Genomic DNA, 21,677 nt, shown 5'->3' with positions numbered 1-21,677 from the left:
ATGTGCTCCAAATTTTAGTTCATGTTGAAATAAATAAACAGAATTGTCAAAAACATTATGTTTTGGAGTTTGCCATGACTGAGAGTTGCAAACTGTTTTCTGACCTGGTTCTTGGTTCCTCCCTAACTACAGTGTGTAATGCATCTTGAAGACCGGTTGCAGGAGCTATACTTCAAAAGTAAAATGCTGTCTGAATACCTGAGGGGGCAGATGCGTGTTCATGTCAAGGAGCTGGGAGTGGTTCTGGGGTATGTTAGTCGTTTCTTTTCTGGCTTTGCTTTCATTGCTCTGTCATCATGCAAGGAATGTTCCTCAGAATTGCCCTTTCTTCTTTTATGTATCTTCTCCTATTAGAAGCTGGAGGCTGTTATCATTTAGGTTGCCCTGTACCATATAATAACCTGAAAGGCATTATCCTTTGTGCCATTATATACAATCGGTTGAGAATATAATCAGAATGAATTAAAATCTGAATTTTTTTCTGAGAAAAATAAGTACATACTCATTTTTATTTATTAAATATGTTGCAAACTCATTTTTCCAAGTATCTGCCCTGCCTTCTAAATGAGCTGATTGAGGTAACAGAAGTCTGAGGATGGTAATACGTTATCCATATATTACTCCTTCCTCCCCATTAACTATATATTATGTCTGTCTACTCTGCATTATTCTCTGGTAGAAAACAGTTATCAAAAATGCTTACTGAAGGAGGAATGGGAAGTTGGTGGGGGAGCATAGTATGGCCCTATTTCATTATGTTCTGTGGTCACTTTTCTTGGGTTCTCTGGCCACTTTAGGTGGGTTCATATGAATCATTTCTTGAAATGCCATTAAAGAAAGCAAAACAAGCTAGAACTTTTATCTAATTTTGCTTTTATGATGGAGAAAAGAAACCAGTATCACTGAGAACCTACTGTATGTCAGAAACCAAATTAAATTTTTTTACTAGTGTTATTTCTTAATTCTTGTTATCATCCTGCAGTGTGTAGGCAATGTTATCCAGGTTGGAAACAGATGATTCTGTAAGTTAACATGCCAGATGTCACACACACTGGTAGGACTAATTAGGGATTTGAATGACTCTATATCTTTTTTCCTTTAGACCCTATTTATATTCTGTAGTACCACACTGTTGGTCCAGTCCTGATGATTTTGACTTGAGTTATACAGAGAGAATTGTTCTCCAGTATTTGGAAAATCAATTAACAGGATATAATGTTGTTTTTCTGGGGAGTAAGGTGTGTGTTTAATGCCTTTATGTAAAAATATTTAAGACAAGTTTTAAAAAAGTTTAAAAAAAATATTTAAGACAAGTTTAATGCCTTTATGTAAAAATATTTAAGACAATATATAACCAAAATTTACAGTGCATTTTGACATACAATGAAAAGTGTCATTGTCTTCTTTCCCCAACTTCCAACCCCTACTCAAACACTGTTAACAGATTGTTTTATAGAATTTTTAAATGAATATTATTAAAAAATCTAACGACTTATACTCTTGTGTCCTTGTACAACTTTCCTTTTCCTATATCTTGAATGTTCATATAAGCACATTATAATCTCATTCTTCCTAATGGCTGTCTAGCATTCCATTAATGTTGGAATTTAGATTATTTTTAGTTTTTTGCTACTATAAACCAATGCTAGACTGAATATAAATCTCTGACATTTGTAGGATAAATTCCTTGAAATAGAATTTTTGGTTAAAGGGCCTGTATTGATAAATAGTTTGATAGATTATACTGAATACTCTCCAGAAAGTTTCAATATGAATTCCCACAAACAGTAAGAGGCGCTGTTCTCACTACTGGCTGTAACCAAATTTGATCTTTGCCAAGCTACTAGCTAAAAAATGGCATCTGATTTTATTCACGTTTCTCTAACCATGAGGGAGTCTGATTAATATTTTCTATGTTGATTGGCTATTTTTCTTTTCCTGTAAATTTGTGGTAGGATGTATTTTGAAGTAGCTCCCATTACTTCCGATACATCTTATTATAGAAACATCTGAATCTAAAACAATCTGGGTACACACTATTACTGTTTTTGTTTTTTTTGTTTTTTTTTTTTGTTGTTTTTTTGAGACAGGATCTTGCTCTGTCGCCGTGCTGTTGGTACATGGTTGACTTCAGCCTCAACCTCCCGGGCTCAAGAGATCCTTCTGCCTCAGCTTCCAGAGTAGCTGGTACCATGGGCACACACCACCATGCCCAGCTGGTTTTTAAAATTTTTTCATGGAGATAGGGTCTCAATATCTTGCCATTATCTTGCTTAAGTTGGTCTTGAACTCCTGGGCTTAGCAATCCTCCCACTTAGGCCTCCCAAAGTGTTGGGATTACAGGCATGAGTCACCGCACCCAGCTGTTATTACACTAGATTGTAGTTGTTAGTCATTGTGCCTTGCCCAAATTCATGTTCCATCAGCATGTCATTGAGACACTTTCCTACATTTACGACGACGTTACTCATATCTGTAGTTCTGTGATTTATTTACTGAAAATTTTTCATTTTGGCCAGAGTGGCCTAGCTTCTTAACTGTTGAGGTATAGTGACCTTACAGGTGGTGGTTATTGCCTGTAGAGTTCATGTCCTCGGTACAGAAAATCAAAACTGAATTTTTTTTCCCCTTTATTTCAGGATTGAATCCAGTGATCTTCCACTTCTGGCTGCTGTAGCAAGCACTCACTCTCCATATGTTGCACAGATACTCCTTTAATATACCTAAAGATTGTTAGAAATTGGTGGGAAAATAAGTAGAAACCAAGGAAGCAGACACAACATGCATTTATGGAGATTCTTTTTCTCTTTTAGACTTCCATCTGAATGAGTCAGTCACCAGGGTATCCTGCGTAGCATTGTGTATTCTGTGTATGTCAGATGGCTTTTTCTTTTTGACTGGACTTTTGGGTGGTGGTAGATTTTTAAACAAATGAAATTAAAGCAACAATAATTTTGAAGCATTTGAAAAAGCCAAAGTGTATGGTAGAAATTTCTACAAAATGAATATTATCAAGAGTTTCATGTGATCACTGCAGTGTTGTCACAACTCATAAATAGCAACAATGTCTCATGATTTAATGGCTCAGAAATAGCTATTTCATTAGTTTTTAATTTTTAATTTCTAAGGTACAGAGATCTATAAAACCTTGATTATTTGTTAGTTTTGCAATTCAAAACAGCTAATTTCTGGTTATTTCTCAAAATAAGTATTTTAAACAACCTATTAATTATAACAAACTCAGAATAATTGAGTGTAAATGTGTTATGTTATCCACCCAAGTGTACATATGTACCTATTTTTTTTAAAAAGCAGAGGTAGAAATACAAGATTGGTAAACATGCCTTTAAAAAATATACATTTTCAACTAGTATTGTCTATAATGCTGAAATGTTACTTATGGGTGATTTTTCTGTTTCACGCACTCTAAAATATAAGTAAAGCCAACCTTTTTTTTTTAAGGCTGAGATTCCCAAAATGAGAATACTACTTTATATCATTTGTTTGTAAGTATGAGCTATTCTTACAAATATTAATATTTGCATATTCACTAATTTAACATAAATGAAAATTAGAATTAAAAATTGCACCAAAGCATTGGCAAAAACAATACTATATTCTTTAAAAGTGCTCAGGTAGCCAAGGCCCTTGCTTTTGGTATCAGCCCTCATGAACCCATAGGAGCTGAATATTTGTTTCACTGCTTAATAATACTCAATTTACACTAATAGAACTCATAACTCTTAAAATTATTCTTTTTTTTCTAAGAGCCCCTCCCTTCCAAAAGCGCATTTTTTTTCAAAGATTTTCACTTCTCAATTGTTGCCTTTGTACATACTATAGAATGTTGCTTGTAAGAAAGGCTAATACGGAACCAAACTCTTGTAAGTAATGTAAATAGAAAGGTGGGTGGATAAAGTTTTCAATACTCTCTACTACCTCAGTTTACTTGAATACTACATTATAGTTTATAGCTTATCTGGTCTAAGAGACTTTTAATGCTAGTAGTAGAGTTGGTTTCTGCTTTCATTGACTATTTTCATCATAATTTCATCATTGATTAAAAAAAGAAAACCACTTGTTCAGTTATTAAATATATTTACTATATAAGACATCCATTCTTGCTGTTTAAATTTTCAATAGATAATGGAAAGTTGTCTTTGACCTTGAATTTACAGCATTGGGTCACATTTTGCCTTGCTCTGTATGTATTCAAGAGACCTCCAACTAGACAAAGAAGAAATGGTTGTTTTAATGGAATGTAAACCTGAAATTGGTGGGTCTGCAATCTGTTTGGCCCATGACCTTTTACCTAGTCCCAGTTATTACCTGAGTCTCCCATGGATGACTCGCTGCCAAGGAGTGTTTGTGGATATATTTTCTTTGGCTTAATTTTCTTATTCTGTACATTAGCAAAATTATCCAGTTGTCTAATTTTGGAATTCTATGAGTCAATCCTTTTGGCAGAATTCAGAATATTAAAAAGTTCATACATTTGCGGGTCATTGTACCTTTTTTTTTTTTTTTTTGAGACGGAGTTTCACTCTTGTTGCCCAAGCTGGAGGGCAACGGTGCGATCTCAGCTCACTACAACCTCTGCCTTCCAGGTTCGAGTGATTCTCCTGCCTCAACCTCCCAAGTAGCTGGGATTATAAGTGTGTGCCACCACGCCCAGCTAATTTTGTATTTTTAGTAGAGATGAGATTTCACCATGTTGGTCAGGCTGGTCTTGAGCTCCCAATCTCAAGTGATCCACCTGCCTCGACCTCCCAAAGTACTGGGATTACAGGTGTGAGCCACTGTGCCCAGCCTTGTACATTATTATTTTTTATTGTAGCTCTATGTAGCAGTTGGATAATGTCTGGGTGTTTCCTTAACCATCAAACTATTCTTTATTTAAAATGTTTAATAACCATTTAGAAATTCTAGTCCTCAATAAGTGGGTGGCTCATGCTACTGTTGTCCATAAAGCTAAGCTTTGCTGGGAAGGAAATGACCTATAGTTTCTTAAAGAATCATTAATCCTTATAGGATTCGTGAGTTACTGTTTTTTTCTTCCCCCTCCCTCCCATTCCTGAGTTTTATAATCTAATCCCTCTATAATTTCTATTACCTTCATCATAGTCATTCTTTCCTTACGCAAAGCCCAAGGAATGAGCTGCTGCTACTTTGAAGTGTGGTCATTATGATGAATGTGAAAAGAGTTTTGGCTTGTTGGAAATAATTTTTACAAGTTATGGTACAGACAGTTGTTACATATCAAAAAAAAACCCTGTTTATTGAAACAGGAAATAAAAAAGGGATCTTTTACATTATAGAATTAAAACTAATTTTTTCTTGTATATAAACTAATTGGTTTGATTTTAAATATTTCTGGCTTTTATTAGTATGTCTTAATTTTGAGTTTGAAAATGTTAAGTGCAATAAAAACATACTAGTACAGATTTTGTTTTGTTCCAATTGGCATACTCTGGGGATGATCACTTAAAAAAACAGATTTTACATAATGCCTACTTCTGGTAGATGTCTTATGAGATTGTTTGCTTTTTCTAAGTTACTTAGATGTTGGATATGTAAAATGTACATAGTTGTTTCTTGTTCTGTATACATTTCTCAAATGTACACTTGTATTATAATAACTTCCCAGTTCTAGGGGATATTTGTGCAATAAATACACATGTCAATTTGATGGATGGTGTTGGTCTTTCTTTCATATATTAAGGTATATGTAACATTATGGACTGATGTCAGACCACCTAGATTCTCGTCCAAAGTTTGACACTTCTAAGGATGTGACCTTTCCCCATTGGTATTTCCATATTGGTAATTTAATAGAATCTACCTCATGAGGTGGTTGTGAGAATCAAATGAAATAATGAATGTTAAGGATTTAGCTCAGTGCTGGCATACTCCAAATGCTAAATAATTTTTGGCTGCTACTTTTACCAGATAATCTGTGCAGCCTTCCTCCTGTGGGCCCCCCCCCCACCTACTGTTGTGAGAATTTTTAACATATGTTCTTATGAATAAAAACATAGTAACAGAAAATATAAGAGTATCTTCTTACAGTGACAAATTGAAAAGTTCTTTAAATGCTTTTATGAAAGCAAACAACCCAACAATCTAAAACCTAGAAGTTATGTAATGTTAAGAAAATAGTATTCAATACAGGCCAGGTGCGGTGGCTAATGCCTGTAATCCCAGCACTTTGGGAGGCTGAGGTGGGCAGATCACCTAAGGTGAGGAGTTTGAGACCAGCCTGACAAACCTGGTGAAACCCCATCTCTACTAAAAATACAAAAATTAACCTGGCATGGTGGCAGACACCTGTAATCCTAGCTACCCCGGAGGCTGAGGCAGGAGAGTTGCTTCTTTCCTGCCTCAGCCTCTAGAGGTTGCAGTGAGCTGAGATCGTGCCACTGCATTCCAGCCTGGGCAACAAGAGCAAAACTCTGTCTCAAATAAAAAAAGAACATTGTATTCAATACAAATTACTATACTTTACAAAAAATTGGCTGATTAGTTTGGGTTTTAATCCTCTTCGTTCACTGATTTACAAGTAACTGAGCAAGTCTATTGTCTTCATCTGTATTGTAGGGAAGTCAGCTTTGTGCTTGCTCTATAGCAGTGACTTATCAGTGAGTAGGCTTATTGGTAAGCTGTCTTGCTCAGGCTAGGTTGATCTGGGCAGAGTTAGTCCTGGGGGCGGGACTAGACCAGGGGCTTTTTGATGTACCTGTTTTCATATAATATTACATATTATCACTCTTACATTTAACCAAAGAGAATAAGTGAACTGTTTCAAAGCAGAGAAGTCTCAAGTATTTGGGAAAGAGCTGTCAGCTATTTTAAAGGTTTAAAACTGGTAACATTTGTGAGAAGATTTTTGCTAATGAGAAAAGGAAATACAGAGACTTTAATGTGATTTTCTGAACTCACAGTCTTTCCTGTGTGTTCATCTTGTCTCTCAGACCAGAATGTTTTCTCAACTACTATGTGGTGACAGCTGTATCGTAAAGATATCCGGGATTTCTTCATTTGTCTTTGCCAATATGAAAGGTGGGGTAGGGTGGCAAGTAGGACCAAACCTGAGCTGAAGGTGCAAGGTGGGGCTGGAAAATTGTAGCTGTGAGTGGGAACAGCTTAGGCAGATAGAAATGGGGGACATAGAGGAGTGTAGTGCTTCCTGTTTTTATTCCATACTGCATGCTGGGCTTTGCCCTGTTTGCTCTAAATTTAAGATTAGTTGAGACTTCCCCTTCCTGCCCTCCCCCGCCCCCAACCCCCCGCCAAAAATACAAGCAGTCCAGAACAGAATATGTTCCCACCCATTATTTGTCAGGAGAACTTTAGTGTCCTTTGGTCTTAAAGCATGTGCTCAGTTACCCTCTCTCTTCCAATACTCAGGTGACTAGTTCTCCTTATCTTTCTTTTAACACTAACTTTGTTTCTGGTGAACCTGAATCTAGACTGATCCCTTCATCAGATTGCAGACACCTCTATCTGGGTTAAACAGTCTTCTTAAACATCCCACAAATAAACCTGCATTTTCCTCTAAGGAGAGTATTAAGTTAAAGAGGCTTGAGCTTCCTTCCTTTTCAAGTGGCTATCTTAATCAGGACAGTCCTTATATTTACCTCAGTGCACAAATTCAAATAATGATAAACGCAGTATTGCTTTCCTACATTGTCTCAAGGGGAAGGACGAAACTGTTGATAAATATGTAAGTACAGGGAAGGTATTATTTTCATAAGAATCTTGTGATACCATTCTTGGGCATATTTGGTCTAGCACTCACAAGTCAATGTCCTTTAGTATGGTACAATGGCTGGGGTTAAAAATGGATCAGACTAGTTTAGAATCACAGTTATTATAGTTTAAAAGTGGTTCTCAAACTTGGTTGCATATTGGAAGCACCTGGGGTAGCTTTTGAAAAATAAGAGTTCCTAGACCCCCACTCCCAGAGATTCTGATTCAATAACAACTGACCTGGATTTGAGTCAGTAAAAGCTCTTATTTGTCCGTAGTAGTGACTCAATCTCTAGCATACTCCAAATCTCAATTCATTACTTCATTTCAGGTACTGTTAAAACCAGAGCTCTTTATCCCGTTTTTGTTGGTTTGCAGTTATTCTGGAAAGATGGATATATGATTACATCTATTTATTGAGCATTCAGTTTTGCAATGCAACAGCTATGTAACCAGAGATGATCTTTGTCACTGGAGAGCAATCAAGTACCTCTCTTCAAAAAAAAAAAAAAATATATATATATATATATATATATATATATTTCACTCTTGAGCAGGTTCATGATATTCAAGTACCTCTCTTTCTAATAGCAAAATGCCCTCTTAATAAGTTAGTCCTTAGTTCTCTTTGGTCATTCAGCAAATATTTATTCAACACCTATTATGTGCTAGGCATAGGTTTGGATACTAGGGATATGCCAGTAAATAATACATTATTTCTGTTTTCATAGAGTTTACATATTTTCCTTTTTGTGGAGAGGATAGACCAAAAAAATTATATATACATGTTACTCATATGTAATGTGCTGTCAGGTAGTAGTAAGTAAACATAAATAGTTAAGCCAATTAAAAAGTCCTTATTTTCCCACAATAAATTACTTGCATTCAGACTATTATATTTTTCTTTCAGATACAAGTTAATGCTGGTGAATCCTGTCCTGGAGGTTGCCTTCTGTCTGAAAATAGCTATTAGAACTTCACTGTCTCTCCTCACTTTTCTCTGTATATAACAATATAATACAAGATAGTAAAGGACAAGATAGATTTTGAAAATGTATACTTAAATTTAGTTACGGATAGTCATCATGTATATTAATGTAGTTTTTACTACTGCTGTCTAATGACAAACCCCAATTATTTTTGCATACTTTCTCTTGTGAAATATATACAGAAAACAGAGTAAATATATACTCATATAACCATCACTAAGGTCAATAAGTAGATCATTTTCAGCAGTCCAGAAGCCCCCTCCTCCATGTGCCCTATCCTGACCATAATTCTCTACCATCTCGCTTTCATAACTACCACTCTGACTTCATTTCCTTGTTTTCTCTTTATTATTTTACCTCTGTATATGCATCCCTGAAAGACCTAGTTTTGCTTATGTTTAAACTCTGTGTGTGGTAATTATACTCTGTATTTTGTTTTGCTTTTTTTCTCTCAACATTATGTTGGAGAATCATCACTATGTGCTATGTAGCTATGTGCCATTGTAGATGAATATTTTACAATTTATCCCTTCTAGTATTGATGGATATTTGGGTTATTTCCAGTTTTTGGCTTCTATGAATAATGAACATTTTTCTCCATCTTTTCTGTTAATAGGGCAGGGGTCCCCAGTCCCCAGGCTGAAGACTGGTACTGGTCCATGGCCTGTTAGGAAGCAGCCACACAGCAGGAGGTAAGCAAGCATAACTGCCTGAGCTCCACCTGTCAGATCATCAGGGGCATTAGATTCTCTAGGAGCAGGAACCCTATCATGAACTGCACATGTGAGGGTTCTAGGCTGCATGCTCCTTATGAGAATCTAATGCCTGATGATCTGAGTTGGAACAGTTCCATACTGAAACCCTCCCCCAACCCCCACAGAAAGTTTGTCTTTCACGAAACCAGTCCCTGGTGCCGTAAAACGTTGGGGACTGCTGCTATAGGGCATATATCAAGGAAAGGACTTGCTGTCATAAGGTGTGTTATGTTTCAGCTTTATTACTTTTTTTTTGCCAAAAGTGACTTCCCAACTTGCACTTAACCAGCAGTTTGAGAGAGTTCCTCTTGCTCCACATCCTCACAAATACTTAAATGTGTTTTGGGATTGTTATAAGTGAAAAAAACTATACTAAAAAAATCTACTCAATTATTCAAAGTTGAATTTCTACTTTAGAGGAATTACTTCCCAGGCCGGGAGCAGGGACTCACGCCTATAATCCCAGCACTTTGGGAGGCCAAATTGAGTGGATCATTTGAGATCAGGAGTTCAAGACCAGCCTGGCCAACATGGTTAAAATGGGTGAAACACCGTTTCTACTAAAAATACAAAAATTAGCCGGGTGTGGTGGCGGGCGTCTGTAATCCCAGCTACTCGGGAGCTACTCAAGTAGCTGTAATCCCAGCTACTTGAACTCCCAAGTAGTTCAAGGGACGTTGCAGTGGGCTGAGGTCACGCCATTGCCCTCCAGCCTGGGCAACAAGAGCAAAACTCTGTCTCAAAAAAAAAAAAATCACTTCCCAGAGGCGAAATCATGGAAATAATAAAGAGTGCTTAGATTGTGCAGGCAACATACTAAGTGCTTCATGTGAAATTTCTCACGTAATCTTAAGGAAATTCTGAAACAACAGGTCCTTTACTATATTCCCATTTAACATAGGAAAATTAAGATGTTAAATAACTTCAAGTCACTTAACTAGAAGAGGTCTAATATTAGAGACACAAATTCTAGGTCTATTTGCCCCTAAAGTTCAAGTTCGTGGTGATCATCCTTTATAGTTCCTTTTACCCTCTTTCAAAATATTGATGTGACTCTGAAAAATGATCCTTGAAGAACGGAAGGGATAACTTTTGTTTGTGATCCTAGGCAGACCTTTGAGACGTTATATTTGTACCAAAAATGATGAGGAAAACAGATCGTCTGCAACATCCTGTGATTTTTCCACGATTACTTTATTTCTACAATGGCTATGCCACACTTCCCTGGTAAGGTTTTTGCTCTATACCTGAAAAAGAGAAATGCTAATAGTATGTTGTAAACTCCCAGTTTGGGCAAGCCCCAGGACCAACAGAAAACAGCCCTTAAGTCATTGCGGGTCCCAGAAACGGTGTTGAACTCTCATTGCTTTCAAATATACTTTTAACTCTTATTATGTCATTAAAATTACTGTGAATCGGTCATTAGTTGGAAAGCATGTCATAATCATAAATCACCTTGTTTAGTGAACTATGCTAACTGCTGTGAGAAATACCAAGGTGTACCTAGATGTGGTTACAGCCATCAAGGAGCTTAAAATTCAGTGGAAAGGTGGTGTCGCCAAAGTTAGTTACCTACGAACTTACGAGAAAGGGTAAGGAGTATCCCAGAACGGTGGATTCTGAAATTGTCAGTGAGCTTATTGTTGAAACAGCCTCAGCAGCTCTCTGGCTGCTCCTAAGAGAGTTCTGTTTTTCTTACCAAGGGACCAGTGAAACAAAATTGGTTTTATTCGGTCTGTTGGGAAGCAGACTAGAATGTAAAAAGTATTGCAAAAGTTGCCACTCGAGTCCCAACACTAAACCCAGTTGCCTGAGGGAGGGTTGCCCCGGGCATTTAGTTACATGAACGCAGTCTAAATCCAGTTTTTTGACTCAAAGGTAATCGTGAGCTGGCCGCGGCACCGGCTGCCCATCCTGGCCATGAAAGTTTGCTTTCTCTGCCCTGGTCTCATGACGTCCGTTTCGAATAGATCAAGCACTTCTCTGTGGGCAGCTTTCACAAGAGATTTCGTTTTATTTAAAGAGAGATGGGGTGTGCGTGGACTTCCTTCTTTGCCGAATGGCGGCTTCTACTTCTGCATATTCAAAGTCGGCAGTAGAAGTTGCAGAGGGGAGCGCAAACCCGGACTTGGCCACGCCCTGGGCTTCCGGATTTGGGCACAACAGTTCTCTCCACTCAGAACGCCTCCCCACGGTTCTGCCCCAAACTGCTATTTTTGCTTAGGCCCTCAGCGCGTTTCCGGTCTCTCCAGCGGATGGAGAAGCCGGAACCTCAACGCCAAGGCCGATCCCGTGACGGATTTAGGTGAGGTCTCGCGAGGTGTCTTTAAATCTCACGACGACAGCAGGAAACCACTTACCCGCACCGCCCCAATTCTAACGTCACAGTGGAGTCACTCCCTTGGGCGTTCCTTAGCGTGCGCGTGCGTGCTGCGCATGCGCACTTACTCTCCCCCGCCCCCGCCAGGGCTTGTCTCCGGCCAGTCGCGCGTGGGTAGAGGCCCTAGGCGGGCGTTGCGAAGGGTTGTTTGCTTGAGTTTGGACCTTGTTACGGCGCGAAGTTCCCTCCTTGGGGCGGGGGAAAGGTACCGCACCCGCTACCTAGGGTGAATGAACTGTGGCGTGGGCTGCTAAGGGTAGGCTGCAGAGTACCCAGGCCGTGGCCATGAACTCACCCGTGGATCCTGGCGCTAGGCAGGCGTTGAGGAAGAAGCCGCCCGAGCGGACTCCAGAGGTGAGGCTGGTCGACCCTTATGTGCGTCCCACAGTCCAGTAGACAGCATCCCCCTGTCTGTCCGAAACCCGCGGCGACTGCCCTCTTGCCAGAGTCTCGCACCTGCTACTGGGAATCTGTTCTCTTGAGTCTCTGCCCTGACCCGGCCCTTGTCGCCAGCAGGGTGCCAACCGCCCTTCCTGCCCGTGATGCGGGTCTTAACCCGCGTACCCATCCCTTGCCGGGAACTTCTGAGTGTCGTTAAGAAAGCACCATTACTAAGTCGTATTTTCTGAGTTGAGTAATAACGAGTTTCGGAGTTAGATGCCCATTCGTTTAAGTAGACTATGAAAAACGAGATGAAAATTGTAAGGGAAGTATCTCAGCCATGTAATTTAGAAATAGTTTTTCTTTAAAGGTCCCTGAAATATTGTACGGTTGCCTAAAAAAAGAGAAAGTTTTCAAAATTAGTTTAAAGGTTTGCATCCAGTCAAATGGTAAATTCTGTAGTAGATGATGCATGTTTAAAGAACACCGCTGTAGGTACTTTTTCAGACTGTCACTGGGAAATTTTACAGTATTTTGTGCTTGGATCCAAAATTTGCTGTGTCGAGTTAACAGTTATGGTGTCAGCTCAGAAGATTTTCATTCGACCTGAAGGCTTGTTTTCTGGCATGTAACTAAAACCTGTTAGCTTTGCTTATCCCGGTAGAATGCTAAGGTTTTGGGGAAGGTTTTCCTTGATTTGGAGAAGTTTCTATGACAAGTGGGACATATTTTCTAAACAAAACACTAACAACAATGTGAGTGGATTGTTGGATTGTCTTGTTTAAAGTTGCAGTAAATGAAATGCTTTGGTTAATTCTTCCTAAGTCACTGTGGAGTTTTTCAGATATATAGTGTTTTGCATACTGAGTCTTAGTAACGTTGGGCTGACCTTTTGGGTCGTGACAATTATTCAGGCCATAACGGATGCCATGATAGGTCAAATTATGTTATTGAAGATCCTGATGTTTACATAGGAATAGCACAAATTCTACCACTTTCCAGAGTTCTCTTTTTGAGATATACATTTACAATTCGATGAGTTTTTGTTTCCTTATGCTGATTCTTGAAGTCAATGTGAGCTAATTGAAAGTATGAATTTGAGTAGGCAAGTTCTCTTACAGCTTTTATAGCCTTGGAAAGTATTATACAAGGCTTACGATGTGTAATGTAGGTTTTAATTTAATTTAATTTTTTATTTTTTATTTGAGACAGTCTCACGCTGTCACCCAGGCTGGCATGTAGTGGCGCGATCTTGGCTCACTACAACCTTTGCCTCCCTGGTTCCAGCGATTCTTCTGCCTCAGACTCCGGAATAGCTGGCATTACAGGCAGGCGCCACCACGCCTGGCTAATTTTTTGTATTTTTAGTAGAGACGGGGTTGCACTATGTTGCCCATGCTGGTCTCGAACTCCGATCTCAAGTTATCTGCCCGCGTTGGCCTCCCAAAGTGCTGAGATTACAAGTGTGAGCCACAGTTGCCCGGCTGCTTTTAATTTTAAACATTACTTGTGGTACTAAATTCACATTTTAATGGAAAAATCCTACTGCTCTTTAACAGCAGAATTATTTATTTTGAAATTGCCTATTTTATTTTATTTTTTTTGAGATGGAGTCTCCCTCTGTAGCCCAGGCTGTCTCAGCTCACTGCAACCTCCGCCTCCCGGGTCCCGGTTCAAGCAATTCTCCTGCCTCACCCTCCCTAGTAGCTGGGATTACGGGCACACGCCCCTATGCCTAGCTAATTTTTGTTTTTTTAGTAGAGACGGGATTTCACCATGTTGGCCAGGCTTGTCTTGAACTCCTGACATCATGATCCTCCCGCCTTGGCCTCCCAAAGTGCTGGGATTATAGGCGTGTGCCCTGCGCCTGGCTGAAATTGCCTATTTTTGAACCTTAGGAAATTTTCTAAACTGTTCATAAAGTTATGTTGGCCACTGTGTGCTGTGTTAAGTACTTTATTTTGTTTAACTGGAACAGCAGCATTGTTCAAGGGAATGCTAAACAGCTGCCCACAGTACGCAGAATGTAGCCCTGACATCTAGCAGCATAAGAGGTTAACTGATGCATTGGTAGTGCTTTTGAATGAGCGTAGAATTTGTTTGGGGTAAAGAAGTATGAAGAAGGAAATCTGAATCCTAGTGATTTGTTTGTGATAAATAATTTGACGAAATTCTCGCAAGTTCATTTCTGTTTTCAGAAGGTCCTTACTTTTACTGGACTCCCAAGGGTCTATTATAAATATATTAGCTCAATAGTTGCTTATTGGGAGTCTAGCAGCTGAAGGCACTAGTCTCTGCACTCGGTTGTATCCATAAACAAAGTCTTACTGCCCTAGTAAGACTTACATTCTGATAGCATGAAGAGGGGGGAAGGCAGATAATGAATATACTAAAAGGTAAGTTACATAATATGTAGCTTTTAATTGCTATTAAAAAAGAGCAGAGTAAGAGGGATTGAAAGCAAGGGGCAAGGGCTGGGTTGCAGTTTAAATAAGGTGGTTCATTCGTCTGGGTTGAGAAGATGATTTTTGATCAAAGACTTGATGCATGTGATGGCATTAACTATAGGGGTATATGAAGAAAGTGCTTTCCCAGCAAAAGGAGCAATCGTTGCAAAGGCCCTATGTTGAGAGCATGTCTTGATGCATTCCAGGAATAGCAAGCAGCTTTGTGTGACTGGAGAAGGGTGAACAGGTGTGAGAGTAGTAAGAGATGAAGGAGTGGAAATAATGATGCATAGCATAGGGCACATCATATAGAACTTTCTAAATCATTGCAAATTATTTGACTTTTCAGTGAGGGGGAGCACTGAAAGATTTTGAAGCAGAGGAGTGATATTGACCTACTTAACCTTTTTTCTTTTATTTTCTTTTTATTTTGAGACAGAGTCTTGCTCTGTCGCCTAGGCTGGAGTGCAGTGGTGCAATCTCGGCTGACTGCAACCTCCGCCACCCGAGTTCAAGCGATTCTCCTGCCTCAGCCTCCTGAGTAGTGTGTGCCACCTCGCCCAGCTAATTTTTTGTATTTTTCGTAGAGATGGGGTTTCACCATGTTAGCCAGGATGGTCTCAATCTCTTGACCTCATAATCCACCTGCCTTGGCCTCCAACGTGCTGGGATTACAGGCGTGAGCCACCGCACCTGGCCCTGCTTAACCTTTTTTTTTACTTTTTTTTTTTTTTTTTTTTTTTTTTTGAGACAGAGTCTCGCTCTGTCGCCCAGGCTGGAGTGCAGTGGCACGATCTTGACTCACTGCGACCTCCGCCTCCTGGGTTCAAGCTATTTTCCTGCCTCAGCCTCCCAAGTGGCTGGGACTGCAGGTGTGCACCACCACACCCAGCTAATTTTTGTATTTTTAGTAGAGTCGGGGTTGCACCATGTTGGCCAGGATGGCCTCAATCTCTTGACCTCATGATCTGCCCACCTCGGCCTCCCAAAGTGGTGGGATTACAGGCGTGAGCCACCGCACCTGGCCTACCTTTTGTTTTTAAAGAGGGTCTCACTATATTGCCCAGTCTGGTCACTAATTCCTGGGCTCAACAGATTCTCCTCCTTCAGTCTCCCAAGTAGCTGGAACTACAGGCATGTGCCTGACTCCCCTATTGGGTAGTCTCCTGGCTGCTGTGTTGAGAATAGATTGTAGGTGTTTAGGGGCAAAAACAGGAAGTTAAAGGCTATTATTGCATTAAATCAGGTAAGAGATGATGGTAACTCTGACTAAAGTGATAGTGATAGTAATGGAAGTGGTGAGAAGTGGTTAAGTTTTAGAAATATTTTGCAGGGTTAGCCAACAGGATTTGCTAATAGATCAGATGTGGACCTTGAGGAAAAGAGAAGAATCAAGCATGACTTCAAGGTTTTTGGCCTAAATAACTGGAGTGTTGGAGTTACAGTCAGAGAGGTTTGAGCCGCCATCAGCGAGATGGGGAAAGCTGCAGGAGAAGTAGGTTTTAGGGGCAAGATCAGAAATTCAGTTTTGAACATGTCAAGTTTGAAATGTCTGTTAGAAATGAGTAAGAAGTTGCATATACAGATTTGTATTACTAAGAAGGCTGGGCTGGAGATAAAAATTTTATAGTCATCAGTTTATAGATGTTGAAAGTCATGAGACTGGGTAAAATTAGCAAGTAGTGAGTGTACATAGAGAATAGAAGAGGACTAAGGACAGTGAATGCCATAGGACATGAGATCAATATAAGGTCGGGGAGAAGAGTAGAAATCAGCAAAGGAGAATGGGTGGAAGCAAACATTGCAGTAGGAGAAAAACCGAGAGAGTGGTGGTGTCATAGAAGCCAAATTAATAAGCTGTAAAATAGAAGGGGATAAAATTATTTGTTCAGCTAATTTTTCCTTGAATACCTACTGGGTGCAAAATGTTGTGAAAAGTGTACAAAGGGATAAGAATTAGTATGTTGAAATCATTTGTTTGTGTCGTATAATTGATGAGTAAATAATGAGTAAAGAACTCCTTGTGTTTCTGGGTCAAAATGAATGGTTCCTTTATTTTGAACCATCTGTTGTCCTTAGGTGGAACTATCAACTCAGGCATAGTCCTAGTGAGCCAGACATCAAGTACAGACACATGTTGTAAAGTGTGCCATTTAGATATCTTTCTAACACAGTGTGTGTGTGTGAGAGATTTCTCCTACTTATAGATTCAGCTTCCACAGAACATTGTCTTTCCTGAGCTAGTTCTCTGATTTCCTTTTTCAATTTGCAAAGATATTGTTTTGGAAAATTTTAGACTTAAATACTCTGTGGACAATTAAGTGCAGTAAAACAACAAAAGCTGTTAAGGTACAGACATACCTCCCAGATACTGCAGGTTTGGTTCCAGACCACTGCAGTAAAGCCAATATCCCAATAAAGTGAGTCACGTGAATTTTATGTCCTAGTGCATATAAAAGTTGTTTACACATATAGTAGTCTACTGTGTGTGATAGCCTTATGTCTAAAAAAATGTATATACCTTAATTTAAAAATAATGTATTGCTAAAAACACTAACCAGTCATTTGAGCCTTCAGCTAGTTGTCATCTTTTAGCTGCTGTAGGGTCTTGCCTTAGTGTTGATAGCTGCTGACCGATCATGGTGGTGGTTGCCGAAGGTTGGGGTGGCTGTGACAGTTTGTTAAAATAAGACAATGAAGTTTGCCACATCAATTGAGTTCCTTTCATGACAGATTTCTTTTTAGCATGTGATGCTGTTTGATAGCATTTTACCTACAGCAACTTCTTTCAAAATTGGTGTCCTCCCGGACTCTGCTCCTGCTTTATCAACTAAGCTTAAGCTTATGTGATATTCTAAATGCTTTGTTGTCATTTGAACAGTATTTATATCATCTTCACCAGGAGTAGATTGTCTCAAGAAATGACATTTTTTGCTAATGCATAAGAGGCAGCTGTTCATCCACTCAAGTTTTATCATGAGATTGCAGCAATTTAGTCACACCTTCAGGCTCCATCTCCATTTTTTTTTTTCTTTCTCCCTTTTTTTTTTCTCTTTGAGACAAGATCTCATTCTGTTGCCCAGGTTGGAGTGCAATGGCATAATCACAACCCACTGCAGCCTCTACTTCCTAGGCTCAAGCGACCCCACCACAGCCTCCTGAGTAGCTGGTACTAGAGGCGCATGCCATCATGCCTGGCTGATTTTTTTTTTTTTTTTTTTTTTGTAGAGACGAGGCCTTGCTATGTTGCCCAGGTTGGTCTTGAACTCCTGGACCCAAGCAATCCTTCCACCTTGACCTCCCAACGTGCTGGGAGCCAGCCCAGGCTCCATTTCTAATTCTAGTTCTCTTGGTATTTCTACCACACATACAGTTGCTTCCTTCACTGAAGTATTGTACCCCTCAAAGTCATTCATAAGGGTTGGAGTCAACCTCTTTCAAACTCCTGTTAGTGTTGATATTTTGACCTCCTCCCATGCTTCACAATTTTTTTTTTTCTTTTAAGTGATAGTCTCACGACATTGCCCGGACTGGTCTTGAACTCCTGGGCTCAAGTGATCCTCCCACCTCAGCCTCCCAAAGTGTTGGGATAACAGGCGTGAGTCACCATGCTTGGCCCACAGATGGTTTTAATGGCATCTGGAATGACGAATCATTTCAAGAAGGTTTTCAATTTTCTTTTCACAGATCTGTTAGAGGAATTAGTATCTATCTCAGCTGTAGCCTTATGAAATGTGTTTCTTAAATAACAAGACTTGAAGGTTGAAACTTTTCCTTGATCCATGGGCCACAGCATGGATATTGTGTTAGCAGGCCTGAAAATATCACTAATCTCCTGGTATACCTCCATGTGAGCTCTTGAGTGACAAGATGCATTGTCAATGAGTAGTAGCATTTTGAAAGGAATCTTTTTTTCTGAGCAGTGGGTCTCATTGGTCTCATCAGTGGGCTTAAAATATTTAGTAACTCATACTGTAAACAAACGTGCTGTCATCTAGGCTTTGTTGTTTATTTATTGAGCACAGGCAGAGTAGATTTAACATAATTCTTAAGGGCCTTAGGGTTTTCAGAATAGTAAATGATCATTGGCTTCAACTTAAAGTCACCAGCGGCATTATCCTCTAACAGGAGTCAGCCTGTCCTTGGAAGCTTTGAAGCTAGGCGTTGATTTTTCCTCTCCAGTTATGGAAGTCTTAGGTGGCATCTTCTTCTGATATAAGGCTGTTTTGTCTACATTGAAAATCTGGATTTTAGTGTAGCCACCTTCATTAATTATCTTAGCTCTTCAGGATAACTTACTTTTTATGTTAGTGGAGGTGGCTTTTTTTCTTAAACTTCATGAACCAACTTCTGCTAGCTTCAAACTTCTTCTGTAGCCATCTCATGTCTCAGCCTTTTAAGAATTGAAAAGTTAGGGCCTTGCTCTGGATTAGATTTTGGCTTAAGGGATTGTTGTGGCTGATTTGATCGTCTATCTAGACCACTCACACTTTCTCAATATTAGCAATAAGACTTTTTCACTTTTTTTTTTTTTTAATATTTTTTTTGTCCACTAAAGTAACACTTTTAATTTTCTTCATGTGCTTTTTCTCTGCATTCACAACATGGCTAAATGTGAGGTGCAGGAAGCCCGGCTTTGGGCCATTGTTAGCCTTCCTGAGTTTAATCATTTCTAACTTTTGATTTAAAGTGAGAGATACGTGACACTTTTCACTTGAACACTTAGAGGCCATTGTAGGGTTATTAATTGGCCTAATTTCCATATTGTTACGTCTTAGAGAATAGGGAGGCCCCAGGAGAGGGAGAGAGAGAGAAGAGGGAACAGCCAGTGAAACAGTCGGAACACATAACATGTATCAATTAAGTTTGCCATCTTACATGGGCACAGTTTGTGGTGCCCCAAAACAATTACAATAGTAACATGAAAGATTGCTGATCACAGGCCACCATAGCAAATATAATGAAAAAGTTTGAAATGTTGTGAGAATTATTGAAATGTGACACGGAGACATGAAGTGAACATGTGCTGTTGGAAAAAAATGGTGCTGATGGACTTGGTTGATGTGGGGTTGTCATGAACCTTCCATTTGTATTTAAAAAAAAAGAAGAAAAAAGAAAACAACCCCACAATACCAGCCAAGCACAATAAAAACAGGGTATGCCTGTACTTCTTTGTGTCATTATGCCAGGATTCCTTAAAGAAGCCACAGTCATAATTAGACCTTGAACTTGGCTGTTTCTCAGCTCAGTCCACATTTAATACCATTCTTTATAACCTTTCTTTTTTTACTTCAGAAAGAACTCCTTATATTTCCCTTAATGTTTATTTCCCTCTCAGTGCTTGATGCCATGATTTGCACATATTAAATGATGAATAAATATTTTACAAGCCAAGATTTGGAAATACATTTTGTAAAGTCATATGTTAAAAAGGTAGTACTTACTATTCATTAGAACTGCTAACTTTGTGTTTCTTGGACAGTCTTACTCAGCAGCTTGGTTTCAATTAGTTATATGCTAATGCCTCTTAGGACTATGTTTTCCAACTTACCCCCTAAATTTTATGTGCTTCAGCGTCATATATCTAACCACCTTGTCCTCCAGGTTCTTCAACCACTTGTCCTAAATTGAGCCATCATCATTCCTCTTCCTTCATAATCTGTTGGCAACTGGCCAAGTTGCTGTCTCTAGACATTTGTATTATTTCTCTTCATTCCTCATAGATGCAACTTGCCACTAAACTTTATCCCCTGAATCTTTTTATTTGCCCTTTTCTTACTAGTTTTACTACTCTAGTTCAGGCTATTTTATTGTTTCTACCCCCAAATTATTGCTTGAGTCATTGAGTCTTGCTGCTAGAGTGATCTTCCTCTCCAATCTGATTATGTTCTACTCTTGTTCAGAATTTTATTTCTCATTTCCTAGGTATAGATTAACAATATGTTATTCAAATCATTTTTGTGAATTAAAAGAGGAGCTATTAATATTTATGTCAGAATAACAGGTTAAAGAGGGACTGTCCCACTTAAACTGAGATATGGTTACCTCACGCAGATGATAACATTAATTTGTACATTCATTTAAGAAATAATATATCTGACATATTAAAAACCAAGGTTGTAGAGAGGAGTTGGGACATGGTCTCTATTCATCAATGACTTGGGAGACATAAGAAAACGTAAATGTAATAAATGTTTTAGTTATTAGTGACAAAAGTATGAGTAGGGCTTTGGGATTGCAAGATGGGGAAAGGAACAAGCTTCATGGAGGAGCATTGAATTCAGTGTTAAATGTTATGAATTGATTTCTGGATGATCAAGAGAGGTCATTCCAAGCAGAGAGGCAGGAGCAAAAGTACTGGTGGTGGCAAGCCATGTATAGTTGTAGAAGAAGCCAATCTGTAAGTCTAGAGCAGGCATTCCCATTGGAAATGATACCGCTCCCAAAGATGCAAAAATTGCTTTTTAGGGGAGTGGGGAAAAAATCATAGCTATTGGTATGGTTTGTGGCCCTCCAAAACTCAACCCTAAACTGACAGTGTCTTATTCCTTAGTATTTAATTAGAGATCGGGGAGTGCTTAGGAAAAATTGTCTGAAAGGTTCTTTGGGAGGGGGTGAAAATTTAAAAAAAGTTGCAAAACACTATGCTAATGTCTGGGATGTTTGGGGATGATGGTACATGATGTCAGATGTTAAATGATGAAGCTGGGTGTACTAGCAGGGTTTGGATAATTTCAGCAATTTGAACTCCATCTTATAAATAAGAGAGAAAGAACCATTGCAGGGTTTAAAGCCTGGAAATAAGATCACTTTTATAAAGACTACTATGTGAGCATTTTGGAGATGTAATTGAGTGAGGAGGAGCAGAGACAGGGAGGCTTGTATGTATACAGGTAGACTGGACGTATTTTTTATCCCAACTGGGATATTTTCCATGTGAAAGGTAAGACTACTAGTGATTATTCCAAGAAGTATG

At 39.1% G+C, this 21,677-nt stretch overlaps 2 protein-coding genes and 1 long non-coding RNA gene across 9 annotated transcripts in view; all 3 read left to right on the top strand.

Annotated features, from left to right (window-relative positions):
• The window catches only part of FNIP1 (folliculin interacting protein 1), a 160,421-nt gene extending 154,732 nt beyond the window's left edge, over positions 1-5,689 (top strand). For both annotated transcript variants that reach the window (XM_015140715.3, XM_015140713.3), the window contains 2 exons: positions 133-248; positions 2,640-5,689. In XM_015140715.3, coding sequence (XP_014996201.1) covers positions 133-248; positions 2,640-2,718 — 195 coding nt within the window. In that variant the 3' untranslated portion in view covers positions 2,719-5,689. The remainder of the gene's footprint in view (positions 1-132; positions 249-2,639) is intronic.
• A 3,663-nt stretch (positions 5,690-9,352) lies between these two features.
• LOC144341527 (uncharacterized) lies at positions 9,353-10,881 on the top strand. The gene is made up of 2 exons (XR_013418510.1): positions 9,353-9,430; positions 10,602-10,881. It is a non-coding gene; the product is annotated as an uncharacterized LOC144341527 (long non-coding RNA).
• Positions 10,882-11,965: 1,084 nt separating this feature from the next.
• The window catches only part of RAPGEF6 (Rap guanine nucleotide exchange factor 6), a 215,647-nt gene continuing 205,935 nt past the window's right edge, over positions 11,966-21,677 (top strand). For all 6 annotated transcript variants that reach the window (XM_078005143.1, XM_001101427.5, XM_002804506.4 and 3 more), the window contains exon 1: positions 11,966-12,227. Coding sequence is in view for 4 of the 6 variants with exons in the window: in XM_001101427.5 (XP_001101427.2) it covers positions 12,159-12,227 (69 nt within the window). In the remaining 2 variants the exon portion in view is untranslated. The remainder of the gene's footprint in view (positions 12,228-21,677) is intronic.

Source organism: Macaca mulatta, chromosome 6, assembly GCF_049350105.2.
Source record: "Macaca mulatta isolate MMU2019108-1 chromosome 6, T2T-MMU8v2.0, whole genome shotgun sequence".
Lineage (NCBI taxonomy): Eukaryota > Metazoa > Chordata > Mammalia > Primates > Cercopithecidae > Macaca > Macaca mulatta.
Note: the sequence above shows the minus strand (reverse complement) of the source record. Positions and strands in the feature narration are given on the sequence as shown.